Source organism: Euleptes europaea, chromosome 1 (assembly GCF_029931775.1).
Source record: "Euleptes europaea isolate rEulEur1 chromosome 1, rEulEur1.hap1, whole genome shotgun sequence".
NCBI lineage: Eukaryota > Metazoa > Chordata > Lepidosauria > Squamata > Sphaerodactylidae > Euleptes > Euleptes europaea.
The window spans coordinates 97,169,516-97,195,743 of record NC_079312.1 but is presented as its reverse complement, the minus strand read 5'-3'; the positions used below and the strand labels follow the sequence as shown (position 1 = coordinate 97,195,743).

The 26,228-nt window shown below is 47.0% G+C and overlaps 1 protein-coding gene across 1 annotated transcript; it reads left to right on the top strand.

Annotated features, from left to right (window-relative positions):
* The first annotated feature begins 1,217 nt into the window (after nt 1-1,217).
* On the top strand, nt 1,218-24,475 carry SPRY4 (sprouty RTK signaling antagonist 4). Its single transcript, XM_056859915.1, has 2 exons — nt 1,218-1,299; nt 23,477-24,475. Exon 2 carries the CDS (start codon nt 23,523-23,525, stop codon nt 24,411-24,413), a length of 891 nt encoding a protein of 296 aa, XP_056715893.1. The 5' UTR covers nt 1,218-1,299; nt 23,477-23,522; the 3' UTR covers nt 24,414-24,475.
* Nucleotides 24,476-26,228: the final 1,753 nt, after the last annotated feature.

Sequence of the window (26,228 nt, the reverse complement as noted above, 5' to 3'; positions counted from 1 at the left end):
CCTCTTAAAGCCTTCCAAGTTGGCAGCCATCCCCACATCCTGGAGAAGGGAGTTCCACAATTTAACCATGCGCTGTGTGAAGAAATACTTCCTTTTATCAGTTTTGAATCTCTCACCCTCCAGCTTCAGCAGATGACCCCGAATTCTAGTATTATGAGAGAGGGAGAAAACCTCTCCCTGTCCCCTCTCTCCCTACCATGCAGCATTTTATAGACCTCTATTATGTCTCCCCTTAACTGCCTTCTTTCCAAGCTCAACAGCCCTAAGCAGGGGGAGGGAGCGGTTGTATAGCGAGGAGAGCCTGCTTGAAACAGCAGCTCCGGATCAGCAGCCGACGACCAAACGCCCTGTTCGCACTTGAAAGGGCGACAAAACCTCGAAGCATGGCAGAGAGCGCCCTTGATCGTCCCGGGCTGTGGAGGAAGAGGAGGAGTTGGTTTTTATATGCTGACTTTCTCCACCACTTAAGGGAGACTCAAACTGGCTTATAATCACCTTCCCTTCCCACAACAGACACCCAGTGAGGTAGGTGAGGCTGAGAGAGTGTGACTAGCCCAAGGTCACCCAGCTGGCTTCACGTGTAGGAGTGGGGAAACCAGTCCAGTTCACCAGATTAGCCTCCGCCGCTCATGTGGAGGAGCGGGGGATCGAACCCGATTCTCCAGATCGGACTCCACCGCTCTGTCTCTCCAGTGGGTGTAGAAGGGGGCCGGGAGCTGCTTTCAGCACCACCCGCGCGCGGCTCGCTCAGCCCTTCCTGGCCGGCGGGACCCAGAAACGCGCCCCCCCCCCCGGGCAGGGTTTTCTCTCCTCGCTGTTCACCCGCTCCCTCCCCCTGCCGCAGTTTGTTTTACCTCTTAGCCCAAGGCCGGGGGCGTAGGGTGCATGCGCAGCTGGCGGCAGCTGCCGCCTTTCATTCATTAAAAAAAAAACCAACAACCAAGCGCCTACATCCATCCTTCACTCGCAACAAGTTCCCTTCCGGCCCCTCATTCATGAATGAGAGCGGAGCATGCGCTTTGCGGCTCCGGCGCCCACCCATTCATACAATTGCGAGGACGGGCATGCGCAGACGGAGCCCTTGCCCTCCCATTCATAAAATAGCCATTTTCCCAGGCAGCGGTTGTTGCAATAGCGAAGCGACTGCTGCTGACAGCGCAGCGCTCGTAGGTCGTTCGCTGGGAGCCGAGGGGGGGTTTCGTGCCAGTTCCCGCCCCCCCTGCAGGTACAGCTCGTGATCCGTCTCGGATTTAGGATTAACTCGCCTTTTGAGAGATGATCTTGGCTGGATTATTTAAAGTAAGTGGGAAATTAACCTTTCTGGCGAATCTACAGCGAGGGGGGTGGAAGAAAAAGAAAGCCCCTCTCGGGCAGGGGAAACACGCCGCCGCCTCCCTGGGGGTCTCGCCCTGACCTTCCGCGGGGGCGGCGTGGCTCGCTCCCCCGGGAACCCACGCACGTCGAGGGCTCTGGGGAGGGTCCGGCGCGCAGCTCCCCACCGGGGGCGATCGGGCTGCGGGGCGGGCGCGTCGGCGTTTCCCTGGGCGCCCCTCTCCCGAAGACCTCCGTCCCGGGCAGCCCGGATCGGGACCGGGGCTCGGGGTTTGCCATTCTTCGCGGAGCGCGGGCGCCTCTCCTCCCCTTGGGGGTCCCGCTCCCTTGGCCGGGGGGGCGCGGAGCCCCACCTGGCGCGCCTCCGCACCGACCCGCCGAGCTGCGCCCGGGAGCCCGAGCGGAGCTCTGGGTCCCCTTGCGCCGCTGCCCGTCCGCCCGACGCCGGTGCAGAATAGGGCGCTGGAGAGGCGACTAGCCGCTGGACTGGCAGCGCCTTCGCGCATCTGACCTTTGCTCTTTGCATTTGGTTTCGTGGAACAATCCTGCAATTCTGTGTGTGTGTGTGTGTGTGTGTGTGTGTGTGTCAAATAAAATGTCTCCCCCACCCCCCAAACACCCCTTTCCTCTGCCCCCTCCTCTCCCTTGAGAGGAGGGGCTCCTTCCCTCCAGCTTTGAACTTCCAGATCAGCCGGACTGGCGTCTGTGGCTGGAACCGAGCTGCGCAGGTTGGGCGCGCCGGCCTCTGGCTGGACCTGCAAATATGGAGAGAGAACGCGGGTGGGTGGGTGGGTAGGTGGGGGGCTGGGGGGAGAATGGATCTGGCTGGGGCCTCCTCTGCCTATGGCGTAGCACGGAGGAGAGGGAAGGGGGCTGCTGCGTGGGGCTGGCGGCGGCCGTGGCGTCGCAGCCTGGCTGAGCCCGGCCTCGAACCCTCCCAGGGATGGTCGCCACCTGCCCTCGAAAGGGAGGCTGGCGAGGCGTGGGGCTTGGGGGGAGGATGCAGATCCGGCCAGGAGACGTGCAGATGGGCCCGGCGAAGATCGGGGAGGGGGAGGGGAGGCCTCGATCTCCCCCCTCCCCACCCTCTTTCCTTTTTCTGTCTCCAGAGGATCGTAGGCGAGGGAGTGCCCAAGGTGAGCCTGCAGCCCCTGCACGCTCGCCTTCCCGAAGGGCCGGCCTGGGCTTCCCTGTCAACCCCCAGGCCTCAGGCAGAAATCAAGCGGAGGGAAGGGTTTATAGATTGTTTTCCCAGCCCTCTTCCAAGGTTGAAAAAGCCTAGCTGCTTTCAGTGGGGCTCTTTCTTTCAAACCAGCTTGGATTTCTCCCCCCCCCTTAATGATGTCACAGCAAATGCACCTCAGCCCCTTTGCAGATACCAGCTCCGTCGGGGAGGGCTCCTCCGCCCCCGTGGGCACGTTCAATATTTAACCTGCCTTCCTTGATCTTTTTTCTTAAGTCTGCTGTAAACTTGGGCCACTGGATCAGAAGGATCTTCCTACTGGCTCCTGTCCACCAACCCGCTTGTCCTCCTTCCTGTAGGCATGAATGAGTGGGGTGGGGGGGAGCCACTGTGCTCCTATGATTGCAATGCTGCCAACGATGCCCCTTGGAGAAATGTGCCGCTTTGTGACCCAGTAAGCCCCCTTCTCTAAGAACGTTTTTCTTTCCCCAAAAAATAGACTCCAGTTAATCTTTTGTTTTAAAGTGTAAAGCAAAAGAAAACCCCACGCATTTCTATGAAGGGATAGCAAAGTCTGTTTGTCTAGAGGAAGGATTTATCGGGAATCATAAAATGGCTGCAGAAGCCCTTTTCTGTTCTCCCACCATCTCCTTATCATGAGGCCTGGGCACCAACGGAGCATCCGCTGCAGTAGAAGTACCGAGAGCACCATTTACCGACTTCTCCCTACCGTTCCTTCCCTCTCGTTTGACAGGCGGGAGCTTATGGCAACTATGAACAGGCTTACTCAGGAGTAAATCCCACTGCATTCCATCTCCTAGAAGGCTTCCTTAGAATCACTCCATACTGTTCCTAATAGCTCTGCAGCTCCATCACTATCACGGAGCATTCAAGAAAATCCAGGTGTTTTTGTTATGTTGCAGTTAAGAACAATCAGTATATACTGGACAAAGATTAGTTCCCAGACAGAGCTGGAAGCCTTCCCAGTAACAAGTTTCAGCATTTTGAACTTCAGAAAATAATAACGCAGTCCTCCTGGTCTAATGCCTCTGCATTAGCATTTTATGACGCCTCCCATTTCTAGATTTATCCTGAAACACCAGTATGACTCCTTCTCAAGATCTTCTTCTCAAGGATTCTAGCCTCACTTATCTGTTCAATTTGATTGGGGACACAAGGCTCTTTGGCACAAGGCCCTTCTCTTGAATTAGTAGGGTTTCATGAGCCCGGGACAGTTGACGTTTGCTTAACTGTAGGATGTCCATTCAAACCTAAAACAACAGAAAGTGGATTAGAAGCAGCACCTGCTGATAATTTAACCGTGCCCTTTTTTGTAGAGTTTTTTAACGGTCTCGGAGGTTGTGAAGGTGAATGCTGGCTTTTCCTTCCTGGCCCTCCACTTCTCCTGCAGTGCTTACAAGTAATTTGATGCTTGCTAACAATTGCTCACTTCCTGCTCTTGGCTTGGTCAGTTCAAGAGATTCTCTTTGGTTTTGTTCATAGGGAAGGTGAGCATAGACACTCTTCTGGCACTCTTCAGCTCAGCGATTCCCAGCATTCTGAATCTTTCTTACATGAATCAAAGCTTGTTTTTCCAAGCTCCTGTCCTCGTGCTCCTTGTCCTCGTGCTCCTGCCTAGTGAGGCTAGGGCTGTCACTTCTCCCAGCACGTGTGCCTTTCTTTCAGGAGGAGCCTGTAGGGTCCTTCTTGTGTATTTCATGGTGACATTGTAGGGTCTCTTGGCGCCAGGGTCAAACTGGCTCTCTGCAGAGGTGTAGGTGGTGAGGAAGCCCTGTCTTTCTGTCAGGTACTTGGTTGGCAACTCTGCGGAGCCAGGCGCTCCTCCCCCTTGGCTTCCAAGAGGCTTATCTGGCCAGTCAGAGATGGGAGATTGCAGTCATGACCCCTTCAAGAAGTGGACTTTATTGTGGTAACACCCTGTCTGCCTCCTCTTAACCTGATATTTGTGAATAGCATGACAATTGACCTCTGCTTAACACTGAAAGGTAAGCTGCCTTCTGTTTCCATTATTGCACACAAATTTTCACTCTGAACTTGCTCAAAAAGCAAGTGCTTCTCTTTCGGCTTCTTTCCCCAAGGCTTTGCTTGTTTCCAGAAGGTCTTTGTTCAAGAGGAATGAATACTTTCTTATTTCTTTGCAACTCGTGCCAGGATTCTCTGGGACATTCAACAAGAGCAGTTCAAAGTTCCAAGCTGTTTCACATTTGCTGAAAGGTCCAGCTTTTTCGCGACCAGTTCTTTCTGGGAAGGGTAACCTTCAGGCTTCTAAGCTTCCTGTTGCTAATATCATTTTTAAAAGGCTATCCTAAAATTAAGCACATGCTGATTAGAAAACAGTGGATCTTGGAACACCTTAACTTTGGCTCATGTGTTTGTGTTTTGGCTGGAATATTTCTCAGCCAAAAGCTGTGTTCGTTGTGTAAACTACTTACTATGAAATAATAAGGAAATACACACCCAGATTCATTTCAAGTGGGAATATGATCCCACTGGAGAAGAAAGAAGGGGGGTCAGTTGTTATTGCTACATCTGATTTCTGCCTCTAAGCCTGTTGTGTTAATTTGAATTCAATTTGGATATCATTTTTTCTCTTATGAAATTGTTGATACCACTGTCTTCTTGGGAATAAATCTTATGTCCTATGGGATTTACTCCCAAATATGAGTACAGTACAACCTTCATATCCTTGCTTTGAAATTCCTGTAAATGTGCGATAAAAATGTATTACTGTTCCAGAAAAGGTGTTTCAGCCTACTTAAGGATACGGCACTTAAATAACTGGAGCCATATTGTGGTGAAACTTTGCAATATAATCTTAGAGCTGAGTGGCTAAGAAAAAGACAATCGCCTTGAATGGATGGGGTTTTTCTGTTGCTGACTGGCAGCTTTTCATTGCAAGTGAACATGTCCGAAACATTCTTCTCTTGGGTTCTAGCCTGTTTTTCTAAAGGACTGGGTGGTTGGATCAAGCCATAAGGGGCTACACAACACAGGCCATTTGTTCAATAAGAATAATGAATTTGTCTGAGACCTAGAAACTGTCACACCTCTGGTATATTTCAGCCTGCCAACTGAAAACTGGCTGATCTCTCTAGGAAGTTTGCTTTAAAAGAATCTTATTAATTTGTTGCCATAAAAGCACTTGAACTTGCTGGTCATCTCTTGGTTTTAAAACTGTACAGTCAATATGGGGACAGTGTCTCCTTTGGAAACAGAACCGATTTTCAGTTATAAGTGCCCATCAACTTTAATGGATCTTCTGTGAGTTGATTTCACTAACAATATTGGAAGTCTTGGGCATTGGTATCACTTTAACTTGATAGTCCTCTTCAAGGAACTACTTTGTCTGCTGTCAAGTCGCAGCCGACTTATGGCAATCCAGTTGGCAAGAGACTAACCAGGGTGGTTTGCCATTACCTTCTTCTGCATAGCGACCCTGGTATTCCTTGGTGATCTGTCATCCAAGCACTAATCAGGCTTGGCTTCTGAGAGCTGACGAGATCCGGCTTACCTGGACCATCCCGGTGAGGGGCTACTGTGTCTACAGCCCACCAAATACATATTTGCTTCATTTAGACCCTGCCTATCTCCAATGGGGACCCTTAGTGGCTTGGCATCATTTTCTTCTCCTTCATTGAATCCTCACAACAACCCTGCGAGGTAGGCTAGGTTACCCCGCAAGCTTCCAGGACAGAGTGAGGATTCAAGCCTAGGTCACCCAGATCCTGGTCTAACCACCATACCACACTGGTATATAGTTATTCTACAAACTCTTGTTCATTCCAATGAGATTATGCGCAAGACCCATGTGAAGTAAACAAAGGCTCCGTGACATCAGTGCCTGATGGATTGCACCACTGTCTTTCCATGGACACCTTGTTTCACTGAGGTTTGACTATTCGATTAGTATTACTGGAAGTTAATGCTCTTTTCTGTGGTTCAGTGTAGGTGTTAACTCTGCCAGTGGGTGTTCCCTGGCCAAAGTTCATCTTTTCTGGGTCTTCCCTTATTGTTAGATTCACTTATTGTTTATGGCAGGTGAGTTCATACTGGCATCTGTAATGGAAAGAGCTTGCTTTCATCCAGTGTTCACTGCCATTAGTATGGGAACACTTGACACTGTAGCACTGTTGAAACCAGGGTTGCCATCTCTGGGCTGGGAAATACCTGGAGATTTTGGGGGGTGGAGCCGGAGAAGCATGAGGTTTGGGAGGGACTTCAATAGGGTATAATGCCATAAAGTCCACCTTTCAAAGTGGCCATTTGCTCCAGGAGAAGTGATCTCTGTAGCCTGGAGATCAGTTGTAATAGCAGGAGAGCCCTAGCCACCACCTAGAGGTTGGCAACCTAATTGAAACTAAGGAGGTGTAGACCTAGTAGTGAATGCCTAGGGGTGACTGCTGGCTGCCCATGGAAGCTGCTACGAGCTTTTGAAAGGAAGGAAAGATAAACATAATACAAATAATTAGGATTTATACAGGCTAACAAATTTAAAGATTCCCTGCCATTTTTGCGAGAGTATACTGCTATGTTAACACACTTTGGGGAGGTTTTAGGGAAACTGCAGATGAACCTAAATTCTCTGGACAATCCAAAGCAGGAAGGTGTCCTTCCCATGCCCTTGTGAGCTGCCTCTTGCTGGTGAAATGGAGGTCGTCATTCCACATAAATCAGAGATGTGGTTGAGACAAAGAAAATGTTTTTAAAAACACCATGCTTAAAAATTGCTCCTCCCTTGCATGTGGATTGTATATGTCATGGATTCTGTTGGGAGGGTGAAAATCCCCTTCTGTTTGTTTTAGCACCACTCTCAAAATGGCTTACAATGAGAAGTTAAAACGCACCACATATAATACATAAAGTAGAGAAAAGCAGATAAGATAAAGAATAAACCAGAAAGCTGTTACAACCAAAATCTAATGTTTGCAAGAACCAAAGCAAAACAGTCACAGAGTATCTCTTACACAACCTCCAGCTAAAGAAAGATGGTCTTCACTTGTTTTCTGAAACTTAAGAAGGAGACAGCAAAATGTACACCCTAGTGAAGGAAGTTCCAAACCTGGGCAGCCGCTATCATCCCCCAGGTCTCTGATTATGGTAGAATACTGCATGTGTCCTCTGGAACTGGCCTAGATACTCAAGTGGGTTCCTTTTGGAGGAGGTGGTGCTTGAAGTATCCTGCACAAACCACTTAAGATTCTTAAGCGGGCCCAGAAACAAATTGGAAGCCAGAGAAACTGGGGTAATAAGAGCACTGGTTTCGGTCAATGGTTGGATGGCTGCATTCTGCACTGAGAACTTTTCCAAGATAGCATTTTCTAGCCCCGTCTGGAAGACATCAGGTCAAATTTCTCCAGGAAAGTTGGTATCTTACCCTAATTTAGCAAAAGGTACTCCAGTTCACTATCACTTCCTCGGCATTCAGGAACATTACTGAATGGGGGTGCACTAAAAGTATGCAACTGAGCCTTCAGGGAGAAAATCCATCCAAGACCGGCCAAACCCTACTTGCCTGATTGGTTGAACCTCTAACCAACAATATGTCTGACTTGTCAGGATTAGTTATTAGTTAGTTCCCATGAGAGGGTGGGCAGGAAGGTTTGCATCAGTTTTTGGCTCTCGGGGGCCTTTCTTGCATGCCCAGGGTAGTGCCTATCGCCACTTTAGGGTCAGAAAGCAATTTCCCTCCTGGCCAGATTAGACAGAGATCCTAGAGGTTTTTTTCTTTTTTTTCTTTTTCTTTTTTGCCATCTTCTGGGCATGGAGTAGGGGGCACTGGGAGTGTAGGGGGGAAGGTAGTTGTGAATGTCCTGCATTGTGCAGGGGGCTGGACTAGATGACCCTGGTGGTCCCTTCCTGCTCTATGATTCTATGATCCATTCTCTTACTTTCATACAATGTTAATGCAAATCCACAGCCTCCTTAAGATCAGATTAAAAGGAGGTAGAACTGATCCCAAACCTCCTGATAACCTTCCCCAGCAGCATCCTATAGATGTTAAGTAATAGAGATGTGGGGAAGGCACTGGCAAACCACCCCTCAAACAAAGTCTGCCTTGGAAACGTCGGGATGTGACGTCACCCCATGGGTCAGGAATGACCCGGTGCTTGCACAGGAGACCTTTACCTTTAATAAAAAGATTAGAGGGAACTTTGTGGGACCCTCAGAGGTCAAAGCCTATGGAAAAGAAAAGTAGTTTCCTAGTATTACCTTCTAGCCCTGGCCATACAGGACAGGCTGGAATTATTACAATCTTCTAATTCCACCTCAAGTACGTGGTCCAGAAGGATACTATGGTCAGCAGTACTGAAACTCACTGAGCAGTCCAAGAGAGCCAACAAGGATGTACTATCTGACTATGCTCCTCGCATATGTGTTTATTGACTGTTTTTGGACTCTAGTTTACAGTTCCATTGTAATGAGTCAAGTCATCATGGGCTGATGAAACTCCAGAAACTGCAAAATTCCTGTTGATCATCATTCCGCAGCTCTAAAACGTAGTACTTAAATACCAGTAGTCCTTAGCCCTGAAGTATGTTAGATCCCAACTTTGAAGAGAATTATGAAGTTTAGGAGGCAGTCTCCAAATTATAGTGACCACCCAATACATGTCATCATATCACATGAAAGACTGGTGATTTAGAGCTGTAAATATTCGGAAAACAGATGCCTTTCCCCCTGATTTCTGTCCCCTAACCCTACCCATGTATATAAAGTCATAAGTACCAATGGCCAAATGTGTTGCCACGCTACATAGCCCATTGAAATGCCTTTTATATTGTGGTGCATTGCATATGCCTCAATACCATGCATTAAATATCAGAGTATTTATTTCAAATATTTTAAGTCTTTCCATCACATTTAGGGTTCCTACAGCTGCGAACAATCAGAAACACTAAAACAAGGTTTTAAAATATATAATATAAAATCAAATAAACATAGCAGTTAAACAAAAGGCATAGACAGGAAGGATAGTCAGTGAAGGAGTACCAAATGACACAGATAAGTCTTCACCCACTGGCGGACAATTGTCCCCAGGAAGGGAATTCCATAGTTTTGGTGCCATGCTTAAGAAGGCCCTTTCTCAGGTTGCCACCCATCTAGCTTCAGACAGTGAGGGCAGCCAAAGAACGGCCCCTGAAGATGACCACAGTGGTCATGCAGATACTTATGGGAATACACAGTTCTTAAGGCATGTTGGTCCCAAGCCATACAGGGCTTTAAATGTCTATGTCAGTACTTTGGATTGGGCCTGGAACCTAACTGGGAGCCAGTGTAAATGGAACAAGACTGGAGTGATGTGATCCCTATGACCCACTCCAGTCAGCATTTTGGCTGCAGTGTTCTGTACACTCTTCAAGGGCAGCCCCATGTATAGTGCATTGCAGCAGTCTAATTTAGATGTTACCAGGGCATGTACCACAGTGGCGAGATCTTTTTTGCCCAGGAAAGGCTGCAGCTGGCTCAGCAGCCAAAGTTGGTGAAAGGTACCACTGCCACCAGCAGGTACTCCAGCTCCAGAAGCACCCTCGAGCTAAGAATCTGCTGTTTTAGGGAGAGTACAGCCCATTCAGAGCAGGAGACTTCCACCCACCAATAGCACCTCTGTTTTGTCAGGATTACGTTTCAGTTTATTAGTTCTCATCCATCCCAAAACTGCCTCCAGGTACTGGTTCACAGCCTTTTTGGGGCCAGCTAGAACAGCAAGAAATGTACCTAGAAGCAATTCTGTTCTGTTTTCCTTTTTCTCTCCTCAGTATACCATAGAACCCAGAATCTCTTCATCAGGCCCCAGTCTCCTAAAACCCTCATGACTTGCAAAGAGTGTTAGATCAGCATGCTGTGACTTGACACGTCAGCATACAAATGTTTCCTTTTACAGTAAGCCACTCTTGTATGATTCCTGCACGAAGCCCAGATCTCTGAGCAGAGGCTGAAGCACACCCTGTGAAAATGCCTAGTGCATGAAATGATAGAATCTAATGTCTCCGATAAGCGTAATGGTTTCCTCTTCAAATGTGGACTGTTACACGCCTCTTAAAGTAGTAGGTACTCTGAAACTAAGCAGGCATGGACCAGCCTTCGTTCAGATGAGCAGCATGAAAACCCCCCACTTCTGAGCAGTTGGAGGGACAGATGGATCATAAATGTTACCAGTCAACAATGCATTAGGTAGATAACTGAGGGGCAATGACACATTGTTCTTGGAACAGTCTAAAGTAGGGCTGTTGAATTAAAAAAAATTGGTATAGTTAGGATTCGGCTGAATTCGGCCCGTTTAGATTCGGGATATGCCGAAGTCCGAACGCCCCCACTTCGGGTCCGTGCAATTCGGCGGGAATTCAAAGTTCGGGAAAACAATTCGGCCGAATAAAGCCTTTAAAAACACAACCGTGCCTTTCCATGGCTCTGGGGGGGCATTTTTGGGGGTAGAGGTCCCAAACTTTCAGCAGAGCTTCAAAGGACGTTTCTTGAAAGACCCCCCAAGTTTTGTAAAGATTGGGTCGGGGGGGGCTGAGATATGGGCCCCGAAAGGGGTCCCCCCCACCCTTAATGAGCATATCTGAGCAGAGCTTGCCACCCACGCACAAAGCTCCCAGCCCCGACAAACAGCTGATAAGTTTGCAAAGCATTGCAACAGTAATGCAAAGCAACACGACTGCACAGCAACACAACCTTGTAAGCAACACCTTTGCAACTGTGCAAAGCAACACCTGACACCTGGGAGTTTGCAAACCATGGAAAAGGACAGAGGCAGCTAGCTATGCATAATGAGCAGGAGGGGTGGAATTTCCCCTTTTGCATCGGACCCGGGACCAGGCAAATGCATTCTTTAAGTCACCATTTGAAAACCAGTTTTGAGCAAGCATCCAAATAGACCTAACCGCTCTTATGAATGAGGGAAAACCTGAAGACACACAACTGAAGCCCCCCCTCAAACCAGGGAGAGAGAGACTCGAGGGGGAACACACACCCCAGGCAGAACTGGCAAAAGCCCCCTTTGGCTTCCCCCACCCACCCACAGAAACTGCTCCCTCCCCCCACACACACAGACTCTGCTTTCCCCCCACACACACATACGCAGGAGAAAAAGTATAGATTAAAGCCCCCAAAGGGGTTTTACTGTGGCTGTCTTCTGTTCCATCAGGAGGGGTGGGAGGAGGACTGGGTAATCCAAGAAGATTCCATTTAAGCACGGGACGTTTTGCTCTGGAGATGCATACAGGATCAGCTGATCCATTCATCCCAATAGGGAAAAGGGGAAAGCCCATATCTCGGGACCCCCTGACCCAATGTTTACAAAACTTGGGTGGTCTCTTAAGAAGGCTTGTCTGAAGCTCCGCTCAAAGTTTGGGATCTGCACCCCCAAAATGCGCCCCCTGCAGCCAAGGAAAGAGAAAAGGGGGAGCCGATATTTCTGCCCCCACTGAACCCATCTTTACAAAACTTGGGTGGTATCTTAAGAATGATTGTCTGAAGCTATGCTGAAAGTTTGGGGGCTGTATCCCCAAAAAAGCACCCCCTGCAGCCACGTAAATGGAAAAAGGGGGAGGGAAAAGGGGTGGAGCCCATATCTCGAGACCCCCTGACCCAATGTTTACAAAACTTGGGGGGTATCTTAAGAAGGTTCATCTGAAGCTCCACTGAAAGTTTGGGGTCTGTACCCCCAAAAATGTGCCCCCTGCAGCCATGGAAAGAAAAAAGGGAGCCCATATCTCGGGACCCCCTGACCCAATGTTTACAAAACTTGGGTGGTCTCTTAAGAAGGTTTGTCTGAATCTCTGCTGAAAGTTTTGTGTCTCTACCCCTAAAAATACGCCCCCTGCAGCCACAGAAAGGAGCGAATGTGCACAAGCACCCCCACACGCACACACACACACGAGGATTTCCCCCTCTCTCTCTCTCCCCGGCCGGGCCGCACATCAGCTGATTCCTCCAGTACTCAATCCTGACTGATTGGCCAGAAGAAGACCCAGCTTGGCCACCAATTGGCCAGGGGAGTAGAATGCTGCTTACTGAGGGTTATGCTGCTTACTGACGGCCCGGAATTGGCCAGATTTATTCGTGAACTCCCGAACTCGCTGAATTCAGCTCCCCGGTTTCCTGCCATTTTTGAGTTCGGTTCGTCCCGAACCAAAAACCACCGAATCAGGGGAAATTCGGCTGTTTTTCAGTTCGGGCCGAACCGAATCAACAGCCCTAGTATAAAGATCTCAGGTGACAGCTGCTGTATGAAGGGGGGAATTAAACGGTGACAAACAAGATGGGTGGACGTTGCAGGAGAAAGTCAGCTTGCAGTTCTTTCCATGCATATGCTTTTTTAAAGGGTCGTTTCAAACATGCAGCATTAGCACATAGCTCAATCAGTGGTTCTTAATGGGAGCCATGTGATCCCCCCTTCAGGCAGGCATTCAGAATGTCTGGAGGTGAATTGTGGACATTGATGACCCCAGGGTTTAGGCAGCTCTTTCTCCTCACTGAGGAGTGTGGTGTAGTGGTTAAGACTGGTGGTTTGGAGCGGTGGACTCTGAACTGGAGAACTGGGTTTGATTCCCCACTCCTCCACATGAGTGGCAGATGCTAATCTGGTGAACCCGGTTGGTTTCCCCACTCCTCCACATGAAGCCAGCTGGGTGACCTTGGGCTAGTCACACTCAGCCCCACCTACCTCACAGGGTGTCTGTCATGGGGAGGGGAAGGGGAGGTGATTGCAAGCCGGTTTGATTCTTCCTTAAGTGGTAGAGAAAGTCGGCATATAAAAACTAACGCTTCTGCTGCTGCTTCTGACTGCCAGTGAAAGAGAGGTGGGTTTATGCTTTTCATCCTAATTTAAGAATAAAATCCTAGATTTCTCTTCTCCCCCACCACCTCTCCTCACCAAGGCTCTTTAAAACTGGTACACAGCAAATAGGAATCAAAGCTGCTATTATCAAATCTACTGAAAAGGAATCATACCATCGGGCACAGGGTAAAAAACTTGTGGCTTTGGAGGGGAGAAGTGGATAAAAGTTTGGCTCAGTCCTTCCTGGACCAGACCACTTCAAAGCCTAGAATGTCAGGCTAAATCCCAACTCCCCATTGTGCCACCTCTTCCTAGTACTGGGAAGGTTTGGTTTAAGCCAGAGAATTCTTATACCTACTCTCAAAAGTGAGATAGTCCAAAAAAGACTGTTCTATGTTTGCTATGTTTAAATCTGCTTTTGGATGATGGTGTTTTTAGACAGAGGTAGTAAATAAGCCCAACTGCAATATTCTCATTGGGCACAGACCTATCTGCAGTCCAAACATGTGGAGTAAATGTATTTTCATGTTCCAATTAAAGGTGTGTGGGTTTCCTAGAGGCACCTGGTTGACCACTGTGTGAACAGACTGCTGGACTTGATGGACCTGGGTCTGATCTAGCATGGCCTTTCTTATGTTCTTATCTTTTCTTTTAAAAGTCTGATTTGGTGGTTTCATTGATGCTGACATAAAGGATGAATGGTAGGCCTTCTTGTTTGGTATCCTTTTTCTAACTCTGGCAACATTTATCTCCTCAGTAGGCGGTGCTGCAATCCAGTTTTTCAACCAAAAAATAAATAAAATGAATTAATTAAAAACTTCATCTCTAAGCCTTAAAGCTGAGTTCTCCTGAGTACAATCCAGCCAAGCAATTAGGTAAAGGTAGTCCCCTGTGCAAGCACCAGGTCATTCCTGACCCATGGGGTGATGTCACATCCCAACATTTACTAGGCAGACTTTGTTTATGGGGTGGTTTGCCAGTGCCTTCCCCAGTCATCTACACTTTACCCCCAGCAAGCTGGGTACTCATTTTACCAACCTCAGAAGGATGGAAGGCTGAGTCAACCTTGAGCCAGCTACCTGAAACCAACTTCCGTAGCGATCGAACTCAGGTCGTGAGCAGAGCTTTTGACTGCAGTACTGCAGCTTACCATTCTGTGCCACGAGGCTCCTAAGCCAAGCAATTAGTCCCCTGTATTCTGCCTGTTTTCTGATCTTGAGTAAATACATGACATTTTTGTTTGTTCAAAGATCCTAATATCCTAATCAAACAAACACTTTATTACGGCCTTGCCAGAAAAATACATATGGTTAGTTCAATGGGCAAATATACTCATATACATACTATATGCTGTTACCACATAATTCTTCTTTCTGGGAACTCAGTCCTAAATAGTCTGAATACATAATTACATAACCGATGGACGTCCTTTTGAGGTTAATCCTTACACTCCTTAGAAATACTCCTAGATTGACTAATTTTAATCGCTACTGCACAGAACCTGGCAGTGGAGGATGTAACCTGCTTGTTTTCCCCCAATAACAACATCTGCAATAAATCTGCGTGCGGTACCCCTGTGACACCTTTTATTAGTGGAAAAATGAGCTGGACACGAGCCTCATTATACCAGGGACAACAAAATAAAACATGTGCCACTGATACCAGCTCCCCTGACCCACAGGGGCAGAGTCTCTCTGATATTGGTATCTTCTTAAAACGGCCCTCCAATGTAGCCAAAGGGAGAGCCTGGACATGTGCTAATGTAAATGCTCTCCTCTGGCATCCTCCTTCCAACTGAAACAGATAGGATGCTGGGGCTACTTTGTACCTATTATTCTCTGTTGATATGAAGGCAGGACACCTCCCCACATCCTCCTGTCTTTCTGTGTCCCAGATCCTCTGTTTAATTAGACTTTTAGCCTGTTCGTATCCCATCTGAGACACGACCTGTGGAACCAGTCCTATTCTAACCAGCTTGCTAAAGACTGCCTGAAGCCATGATGATTTGAAATTATCCTTTCGAATCAGGGCAGAAAATCCCATTGGGTTGGTGATCATTTTAAGCCATATTAAGACTTACTCTGGCCTCCACCCTCACCATCCCCTTCTCCAGGCGGATGTTAGCGTTTGACACAGAACTAGGGACTTGGAGGGCTGTTCTTAGAAATTTAGATTGTACCCTTTCTAAAGGTGCAAATTGTGATGAAGGGGCACCCAGCCATGACCCATACAGGAGCTGTGTCAGGGATTTCACCCTAAATAGTTTGAGGGCTGCAGGGACAGAATGACCAACTTTTACCCACAAAAACTTTACTATATTATTAGCAGACCTCTGGCCTTCGGCTGCCACTCCTTTCAAATGCTTCAGCCCTCGAACCCAAAGCCTGCATCCTGACCCCTTAATATCCTAATCCTTAGCCATCTTTATTGATAATGAGGTTCTGATTGTTGATTATGGGTGTGAGTTTTTAAATGTACTTTTTAAATAAGTGAGTATTTTGTAGAGGCTTCATGCGGCTTGCAGGCTTTTTAAATTCTCAACTTCAATGTGACTGGATTAAAAAAAAAAAAAACCAGGAAAATAATACTGAAGGAAAAAAATTAGAGAAGTCAAAGTATAGTTAAAATCTGATATTGGCCTAAACAAAAAAGATACTAGAATTTATTTAACTGTAGACTGGAAATAACTTCTAGGCCATTCTTAGACTGGCATAGCGTATGTACTACCTGGAGGTTGGTAACCCTAGATCCAGAATACTGTGAGGTGACCAAGAAGAGTAATGTGTGTGAGCTGTACTAGTTAGAAATAGAATTCCTGAGCCCAGTTGCATTTCCAGACCTGAAAGTGCCATGCCGATTCCACCTGAGCCACTGGTCACTTCAAACTGAAGGTGTCCTTCGCACCACATCATCAGATCCCAAAAAGACTGTGTCTGGGTTGTTACAGAATTTTTGATTCATGATAAAACAAAACTTATTTTGTTCTGTACAATCCATGCGTTATTAAATGAACAGAGTAGAAAGTTGATGATGGCTTCAACTGCATAAAAACTAGGGTTGCCAACCTCCAGGGACTCTGCTGCACAATTATGTTACACAAAAATCGCAGCCACTATGTCCATGTGTTATGAAGAAAAAGAAGAGTTAGTTTTTATATGCCGATTTTCTCTACCACTTAAGGGAGACTCAAATCGGCTTACAATCACCTTCCCTTCCCCACAACAGACACCCTGTGAGGTAGGTGGGGCTGAAAGAATGTGACTAGCCCAAGGTCACCCAGCTGGCTTAGTGTGTAGGAGTGGGGAAACAAATCCAGTTCACCAGATTAGCCTCAGCCGCACATGTGGAGGAGTGGGAAATCAAACACAGTTCTCCAGATCAGACTCCACCGCTCCAAACCACCGTTCTTAACCACTACACCACGCTGGCTCCCAATTGTAATGACATAATAAAATTGTGTCCCAATTGTAACGACACAATAAAAACCATTAAAGCAGTTTCAGAGTTACTGTGTTACTCCTGCTATTACATCTGATCTCCATCCAATAGAGATCAGTTCACCTGGAGTAAATGGCCGCTTTGGCCATTGGACTCTATGGCATTGAAGTCCCTCCTCTCCCCAAATTTTGCCTCCTCAGGCTCCGCCCCAAAAACTTCCTGCCAGTGGTGAAGAGGGTCCTGCAAACCCTAATAAAAACACATGTATCTGTCCAACCAATCAAGGCTCTGGGATGGCACCCTCTCCCTGCTGCAATATATGCGTGTGTGTGGGTGAAGGGCTGTCAAGTTGCAAATGACTGATGGGGACCCTATAAGGTTTTCAAGGCAAGAGACTAACAGAGGTAGTTCGGCATGGGCTTCCTCTGCATAGCAACCCTGGAATTCCTTGGTGGTCTTTCATCCGAATACTAACCCCAGCCAACCCTGTTTAGAAGCGGAGATCTGAACAAGATCAGGCTAGACTGGCCCATCCAAATCAGGGTACTGTAATCTGTACTGACATATAATTCCCTGCCCAGGACTGTTCAAGGGAAGCTGGTTCTGCCAGTAGGTACTGGCTATGCGCAGCGCGAATTAGCTAGCACTGGTCACATCCCCTTCAATCTTCTCAGTACAGTTTCATCTTAAAAGCAGGAAATTAATATTTAAATCGGGAAAACATTCCTATTGTACTTTAAAAAAAAAAAGGAATAGGAGGTTAGGCCTGCCTGGATATGGGTGGGGAGGGGGGTGCAAGATGAACAGTTAACTTGAATAAGGTAATAGTTTGCAATAGATTTGCCAGGACATTGTGGAGAGAGGAGGAAGCCAGGCTTGCTCCATGCAACGAAAGGAAATCCAGGGAATCCTTTTTCAAAGGTACATCTGCATAGGCATAATTCATCCCAAGTGAAATACTTTTAAGTCCCAATGCTTTCAGGAGGAACAGGGTGGAGCTCTGTCTGTAAAACAAAGGCGATTCAACAGTGCAATCCTAAACAGAATTATACCTTTCTAAGCCCATGGACTTCAACAGATTTATGCTGCATCTATTTCATACTCTTTGAGTTATTTCCTCTTTTCCCTGGACATCATGAATACATGAAGCTGCCTTATACTGAATCAAACCCTTGGTCCATCAAAGTCAGTATTGTCTACTCAGACTGGCAGCAGCTCCCCAGGGTTTCAAGCAGGGGTCTTTCACATTTCCTAATGCCTGATCCTTTAACTGGAAATGCCGGGGGTTGAACTTGGGACCTTCTGCATGTCAAGCAGATGCTCTACCACTGAGCCACAGCCCTTTCATTTAATAGTATGTTCATTTTGCCCGTCTGCATGTTAAGATTTTCATAGACAAAGTGTCATTTCTCTTCCGGTAATCAAATCTCTGCTGCCATGAATATCAACAGCCTCTCTTCTTGACCTTAACGAGGAATGTTCTTTGGTCAACTGCTTCTTTAAATTGATCTTTTCAAAATATATAATTAATAAATAATATAAAGGTCATGGTGAGGAAGTGGCAGCTCTACCAGAAAACAATGTGTACTCTCTAAATTTGAACCAAGTTGTTTCCGTTCTTTGATTTAAGTTTAGTTGCTTCCTGTGGTTTCGTGTCCTACACTGCAGTTGAATCTCTGGATGAGTTCCAGTATAAATTGCACTCTTCCAATGAAATTAGAGACTAGCAATAGATGGGTCAGCTAGTAAACAGCATTTAAACCAAATATTATGCTGCTTGGTGTTTGGATGAAAATAGTTTGAATGTTTAAAGGAGCATGTGCCCTACGTTTGGATTTTTTAAAGCTCGGTTACTGAAGTCTGTTTTCACGCATTCTGTCAACTCTCTGAAGTTACTCTAGTGCATCTGGGTCTAAAGCGACAGCGCTTTTAGAATTTAAACCTTAGAAATACGCTTTTAAGGAATTCATCTTACTTTGATTGGCAGGCGAGCGATGAATAGCAGAAACCAATTTTGATCCATAGTTGACCAATGTGAAGCTAAATAACGTTGGGAGGGAGTCCACATGCTGCTGTCCCAAATTTATATGCCATTCTGATTCCCCAGTGCGCACAGGGCAGAGCTAAAGTTTGGGAAAGTGCTTAATTCTGAATCTTCCTTTGAATGAAAATTCATATGTAGAAGTGTAGATTCTGCATATGAGGAAAACCTGTTGAAAACTATCAGTGCGTACATGAAGGGGTTTTTTTGTTTTGTTTTTTGCTTACTTGTTTGTACTTGAGGAAACAGAGATTCTGTTCATGCATTTGTGTGAGTTAAGACTGAGGATCAGAGACCCCAGTTCTTCCATTAATTAGATATCTAGAAACAGAGGGAAACTGCTTCTGTTTAGGTTTCAGGGGTCAAGTCAATTTTGTGCATTTTGCAACAATTAGCTTTTCTGACTCTTGTGCATGTGCTTTTAGTGGATGTCTTCATATGTTTTTAAATAATAATTTTTTTGTGGCTAATATGCCAGATAAAACAGAAACTGACCATACAGAGTAGATGTTTACAACCAAGGCTAACAAAATTAGGAATCACCCAATTTTACACTTCCACAGATTAGGGAACATTGAGGCGACATAGCTTCATTGCTAGGGCACAATATTTTGCAACCTGGGTGGTGACTGGTGAGCTGTCTCCCAGCAGAAACCTTTTGGTCCACTCACCCTCATCAACAGAGCCCATTTCCCTAATCAAAGGGTCAATAATATTGAAGCTGGCTGACTTGTAGAGGGGACATCTAAAAAATACATGCTCGATGGTTTCCAGCTCCCTTGTGTTACATGGGCAAAGTCTCTCCACCCTGGGGATCTTCTTAAATTTCCCTTCTAATATGGCAGATGGTAGGGCTGCACATCTGGTCCATATGTTTTTAGTTGCTTTCTGGTAACATGTTCAAGGTGATGGGAAAATGTGTATAGTGAAAATTGGTAGCAGCTAGTGCTCTCCCCCAAACTAGGGTCTCCAGGTCCCTCTTCACCACCAGCGGGAGGTTTTGGGGGCGGAACCTGAGGAGGGCAGGGTTTGGGGAGGGATTTCAATGCCATAGAGTCCAATTGCCAAAGCGGCCATTTTCTCCAGGTGAACTGATCTCTATTGGCTGGAGATCAGATGTAATAGCAGAAGATCTCCCAGCTAGTACCTGGAGGTTGGCAACCCTACCCCAAACTGAGTCGCATTCGGGAGGCTGCCAGCTCTGTGGTGAGAAATTCTAGCAGATTTGGGGGTGGAACTGGGGAGGGTGGGGTTTGGGAGGGAAGGGACCTCAATGGGATATAATGCCATGGAGCCCATCCTCCAAAGCAGCCATTTTACTCCAGGTAAATTGATTGCTGTAGTCTGCAGGTCAGCTGTAATTCCAGGCGGTCTCCATGCTCCAACTGGAGATTGGCAACCATATATTGAAGCTTCATCTCTGTTCCCCCCTCCCCCTGCAACTCCATGCCCCAAGGCACTCATCACAAACTTGACACGACCCACTCACGCTCTCATCCCTTTCTGTCAGGAAGACAAATCATGTTTCCTCATCCCATCAATTTATTGTTTCCACTAATACCATCCCTCCAGATTTTTTTCTACACAATTTATCCCTCTTGAAGTCAGATTTTTTTTAAGCCTACTATGTTGCTCCTTGTTATAGCAGAGGGAAAGTGAAATACTTATTCAACAGAACCTGCAGCTAGCAGCAGCTGACTTGTGAGTTAGCTCTTGCAAAGATACCAGTGGGCCTGAATTTCCCATTCCCCCACAGGGACGCAGGCTATTTTGAGCCCTTGAGGTTGCAAATGGGGAGGGGATTCGTAGTGCTGCACTGGCAAACTGCTCCCGGTTTGCAGATCTTTCCAGCCAGCTCCCTGCAGCATCAGGTGCCAGCCCTCAGAAACTGGAAGGAGGGAAAGCCACATCACTCCATGGCAAAAGCCTAGGCCTCCCCAAGCTCAGATCCCCCACTGCCCACCCATCCTCTGCCTTACGGTGTTGCTTTCAGCAGGGCCAGGATGCAGCCACATCTCTCATCTTTCTGCCAAAAGCTACAAAAGTGGACTCAGTAAAAAAAGGGGGGGTTGTGGAAAAGAAAGGAAAGGGGTTTTTGTGGGAGAGGAAAAGAAATGCCCCATCTCCTTCCTAAACAAACCCAAGTCTGTAGGAAGAGGTTTGAGGTACTCACTAAGCAAAAAAGCTGGATTCCAGCTGCTGTCCAGCTACAGTGCAATCAGGGCCGGGGCTACTATTAGGCAAACTAGGTGGTCGCCTAGGGCGCAGACCTCAGAGGGGTGCAGGACTGGCGGGCACCGCTTTAAACAGTTTAGTTTCTTGGAAAAAATGCAACCAACAGTTTATATATATATATATATATATATATATATATATATATATATATATATATATATATATATATATATATATATATATATATATATATATATATATTTTAAAGATACGTACCACAACAGTGCTATGGAATATAAATAATTATAACGTCTTATAAAAAGTTTTGTGCTTTTATTTTTCTACAAGACATCTGTTTTTGAAAATTGGTTAGCAATGTGGGGGGCACAAGTAGTTAGCCTTGCCTAGGATGCAAAAATGACTGACACCGGCCCTGAGCGCAATGTCTGAAATCCACTGTGGATTTGGATTCTGATCCCACAGGAAGGGGTGTGCTCTTTGCTGTGCTACTTTAATGCAGGGATACCATCACCGGCAAACAAGGGTCTCAGGCTTCAGTCAGTCACCTGCAGAAGAGTCCCTTGAAGCACCATTCTCCCCCCTTTTTTAATGCTAATGTGCCTTGCCTTAATCTGTTAGCAAACAATAAACACTGCAGGGCTTGTTCTGTTCCTGGGAAACCTGTTTAAGGCCTGCTTCAATACTGCTCTTTTTACAGTTGAGAGAAGTAAGAATATACGATCCATTCTTTGATGTTATTCCTAAGTTAGGCATCTCTTCTTCACAACTAGTTAATACAACCGTCCCCCGGTTTTTTTTCCGAGGGAAAGAACTGTGCAAACTGGGCCACTGTGATCCTGTGCAGAGTTACAGTGCAATCCTGTGCAGAGTTACTCTAGTGTAAGACCACTGATTTTGATAGGTTTGGACCAGAGTAACTGTATGGAATTGTACTGTAAACTGGTTTTTATTTACTTTGTGCCCTCCATAGAGAGCTGATGCCTCCTACTGTGATTTTTGTAGATTCGTCTTCAGCAAAGACGGAGGGCCAAACTAGGTAAGCCCCTGAAAGCTCCAGGTAGAGAGTTTCCAAGTTTTTAAATTTATTGTGAATAGCTGATGTGCCCAGTTTTGATTGGGATCATAGGGGGAGGGGCAGGATTACACTTTTCCTGACCTGAAATGACCCTGTGGGGCTGCTACATGGCATATTGGGGTATGCTTGTCAACGGAGGGGAAATGTGCAGCCGCTGCCCCTCCCCCACTCCCAGGCAAATGAGTTTTCATTTATTGAAGAAGTGCCTTCCCTGCCGGAATCTTATGCTGTATCAGCAGCTCCTAAGAATCTAAATTTTAGCTGCTGGGGATCAGTTGAAGGGGGGGGGGGACTAGCCTAGATTGCTTGTTTACCAAAGTGTTTGAATGTAGGCCAGTCACTCAAAGCCTTGAACTTGGCGTCTACCCTTTCCGTGGCCATTAAAAGGAAGAAAATGGGAATTTCGTGCAGAGTGCATGAATGCCTGAGAAGTTAAGTATTCTGCATAAACATGTGCATAAACATTTGCTGGAGTAAGATCTTTATTACAATACTCCATACTGGACTAGATTATCTTTCTTGTTCACCTGATTGATTGGCTGTTCTCCCCCCACCCCCATAAGCTATCCTTGTGTGTAAAATGCCGTCAAGTCGCAGCCGACTTATGGTGACCCCTTTTGGGGTTTTCATGGCAAGAGACTAACAAAAGTGGTTTGCCAGTGCCTTCCTTTACCACCCCATTAATATGACACTAGAGGAGTGGTTCCCAAAGTGGGTAATACCACCACCCCTGAGGGTGGTGGGATCACCTATGGGGGCACTAAGAGGCAAGAGGGCATTAGGGGGGGTGCTAGAGGTTGGCCTCTTCAACTGTGTTGTTCACTAATTTACAATAGATCAAGCTATGGCACCCCGCTGGCAAATTTGATGGAAACTATCCGAATTTTTTTTCCAGACTTTGAAGAGCTGGTACCAGTGGATCAGGTTCATCAGTTTTGTTGAATAAATTTCAACTAAAATTTTTTAATTTGATTTTGAATAGATGTGCAATTAATTGTTACTGTTTTGAAATGTTATTGTTATTGTCTTTAGTGCGTCATGCAAATTCCTATTTTGAATAATGCTTTTTGTAGGATAGGGTGGAGGCACTGGGTTTGAGTTTGTGGAACCAAGGGGCCAGTGGCCCAAAATGTTTGGCAACCACTGCATTAGAGCATGTGTGTGGTTACTCCACTCCATTTCTCTTTTTGTTAATGATTTCTAACAACTTACCAGACTGATTATAGGTGTTTTTGGGAATGCCACCATAATGCGTGTGAGTTGCACAAAGGGTGATACTGCAACTGACTCCATTGTCACCTCTGGCACGGGAACAACCGAAACAATAAGGCTTTATTGGAGTGGTGGCAGTAACGACTAATGTTTGAACTATTCTGCTTTTCTCCCTTCCCTCAATCTCTCTTTTAGGACACTTAAAAGCAGGGTTCCCCAGTGCTGAAGAACAGCCTGAGCAATGGAGCCTCGAATGCCTCCCAACATTACTGTGGTCCCCAATTCCACCGTGGTACAGCCGCTCCTGGACAGCCGTATCCCCTACGGCAGACTGCAGCATCCTCTGACCATCCTCCCTATTGACCAAATGAAGACCACGCACGTGGAGAATGACTACATCGACAACCCCACCCTGGTCCAGCTGGCCACTCAGAAGTATCCCCGGGGCCCCCACGAACCCACTCACCCACCCAGGTGCGAGCAAGACGTCACCCACCCCTGGATTTCCTTCAGCGGGCGTCCCAGTTCCATCAGCAGCAGCAGCAGCACCTCTTCGGATCAGAGGCTTTTGGATCACATGGCGCCGGCGCCAGTGGCCGACCAGTCCTCCCCTAGAGCTGTCCGGATACAGCCCAAAGTGATTAACTGCAAGCCCCTGGACCTCAAGGGTCCCACATCTCTGGAGTTGGACAAGCACTTTTTGCTGTGCGAAGCCTGTGGGAAATGCAAGTGCAAGGAATGCGCCCTGCCGAGGACTTTGCCCTCCTGCTGGGTCTGCAACCAAGAGTGCCTCTGCTCCGCACAGAACCTGGTCAACTACTCGACCTGCATGTGTCTGGTGAAGGGCGTCTTCTACCACTGCACCAATGAGGACGACGAAGGCTCCTGCGCGGACCACCCCTGCTCCTGCTCGCATTCGAACTGCTGCGCCCGCTGGTCTTTTATGAGCGCCCTCTCGCTGTTTCTGCCATGCTTGCTGTGCTATCTGCCCGCTACGGGCTGCGTGAAACTGTCCCAGCGATGCTATGACCGAGTGAGTCGGCCGGGATGCCGGTGTAAGAATACGAACAGCGTGATCTGTAAAACATCACCTGAAGGGAAAGTTGGCAGCAGACCAGAGAAGCCGTTTTGATTGCTGGGGAGAGGGGTGGGGGTGGGAAGTGTAGAAAAACTACAGGAAGGAGTTTCAAAACCTGTGTTGCTCGTAGGACGCGTGTCAGCCTTTTGCTTTCAATAAAGAAAGGAAGAAAAAAAAAAGACACCTCTTTCCTGGAACCCGAAGCACTTTGAATTATTCAGGGCTGTGGAAGTGGAGTGCGGAAAGAGGCTTCTTAATTATTTGCAGAGCAAAGGCAGAAACTGACCACACGGAACAGCTTGGCTCCTTCCTCTTTTCTGGTTCCTCGTGTTGGCTGTTTGCTAAGCTGACAGTCGATGAGAATAATTAACAGATAGGCTTGGCAGGTACATCCGGAGCTGCAGCAGGATTCTTATTTCTTGAAGGCTGTCCAGTTCAGGACAGGGACCTTTTCCCCATCTAACTTTTATTGATTACCTGGAGGGTGTTATCAGAACGAGGTTAATTTTCTCAACCCTTTAAGAAGAGTCGTGGCCTGCTATCTCCTCTCTTTCCCCACCTCCATTTTTTGTCATATACAAAAGTGGCTGTCTAAAAATTCCCCATAGGATTTTTTGATTAACGGCCTCTTTCAGCTCAGTCTTGAACAGAGCTTGGTATGATGGAGACACAGGAAGGGGAAGCTTTTCTGCTGATTGCTCCAGGTCGAGCCACAGTTACAGGCGTAGCTAGTTGAAAGCTGGAAATTCTACCAGCTGCTTCATTTAAACCCATCTTATTCGTTGTTCTTTAAAAAAAACATCTCTTGTCCAAGAGCTGTGCTGACCAGCTGGCATAAAGGGCCATGTAAAGACAACTTTGAAAGCATGAGGCAGCAGGGAGCAGGCATTGCTCCCAACATCCACACCTCCAGCTTAATGTCTTCCTAGAACCTTACATGTGTTTGTCTGTGTGCACAGAGCTCTCTGCGCAGTTCTGGATCATACAGAGAGTTCTATGCACACGTGATTAGGCTCTGTGCAGACATTAAGCTGAATGTGTGGACAAACTGCCAAATGCATTTCCAGCCCCCACCCTTGAAATAATGTCTACACATGACTAAGAGGGTTGCCAGGTCCCTCTTTGCCACCGCCAGGAGGTTTTTGGGGCGGAGCCTGAGGAGGGTGGGGTTTGGGGAGGGGAGGGGCTTCAATGCCATAGAGTCCAATTGACAAAGTGGCCATTTTCTCCAGATGAACTGATCTCTATCGGCTGGAAATCAGTCGTCATAGCAGTCGATCTCCTGGAGATCAGTTGTAATAGCAGGTGATCTCCTGGAGATCAGTTGTAATAGCAGGAGTTCTCCAGCTAGTACCTGGCATTTGGCAACCCTACTAAGAGTTCTCCATCCAACATTACTTTCTGTATTAAATATAATGGGAGGGGGAATGAAAGTAACTTTGCCATTGACTCAAGCCTGCAGCCACTTAATTGGAGATGCTCCACTGACTTCAGTGTGACAACTCCAAAGGAAGCAGGCTGGAGACTGCAGAATAAAGCTTGGATTCCCAAGAATCCAGCAAGGCTTGCAACCAAAGCCCTGTTAGTTCAGTATAATTCCCAACAACAGGATTTGCCTTGAGCTGCTTGGCCCCTTCAACCCCTAATGAACTCTGAGCTCCCACTTTGCCTCAATAAACTGTTCCGTGATCAAGCAGCAGGTTGTCCCAAACAAACAAGCATTTGCTGAAGTCAAAGCTGATGTCAAGGCGCTGCCCTCACTAGGGTTGTCAGCTCAGGGTTGGAAAATACCTGGAGATTTTTGGGGTGGAGCCTGAGGAGGGCAGGGTTTGGAGAGGGGAGGGACTTCAATGCCATAGAGTCCAATTG

Bases quoted from the DNA above. Each gene is read 5' to 3' on its own strand.
- SPRY4 (XM_056859915.1), top strand. From the start codon at position 23,523: ATGGAGCCTCGAATGCCTCCCAACATTACTGTGGTCCCCAATTCCACC.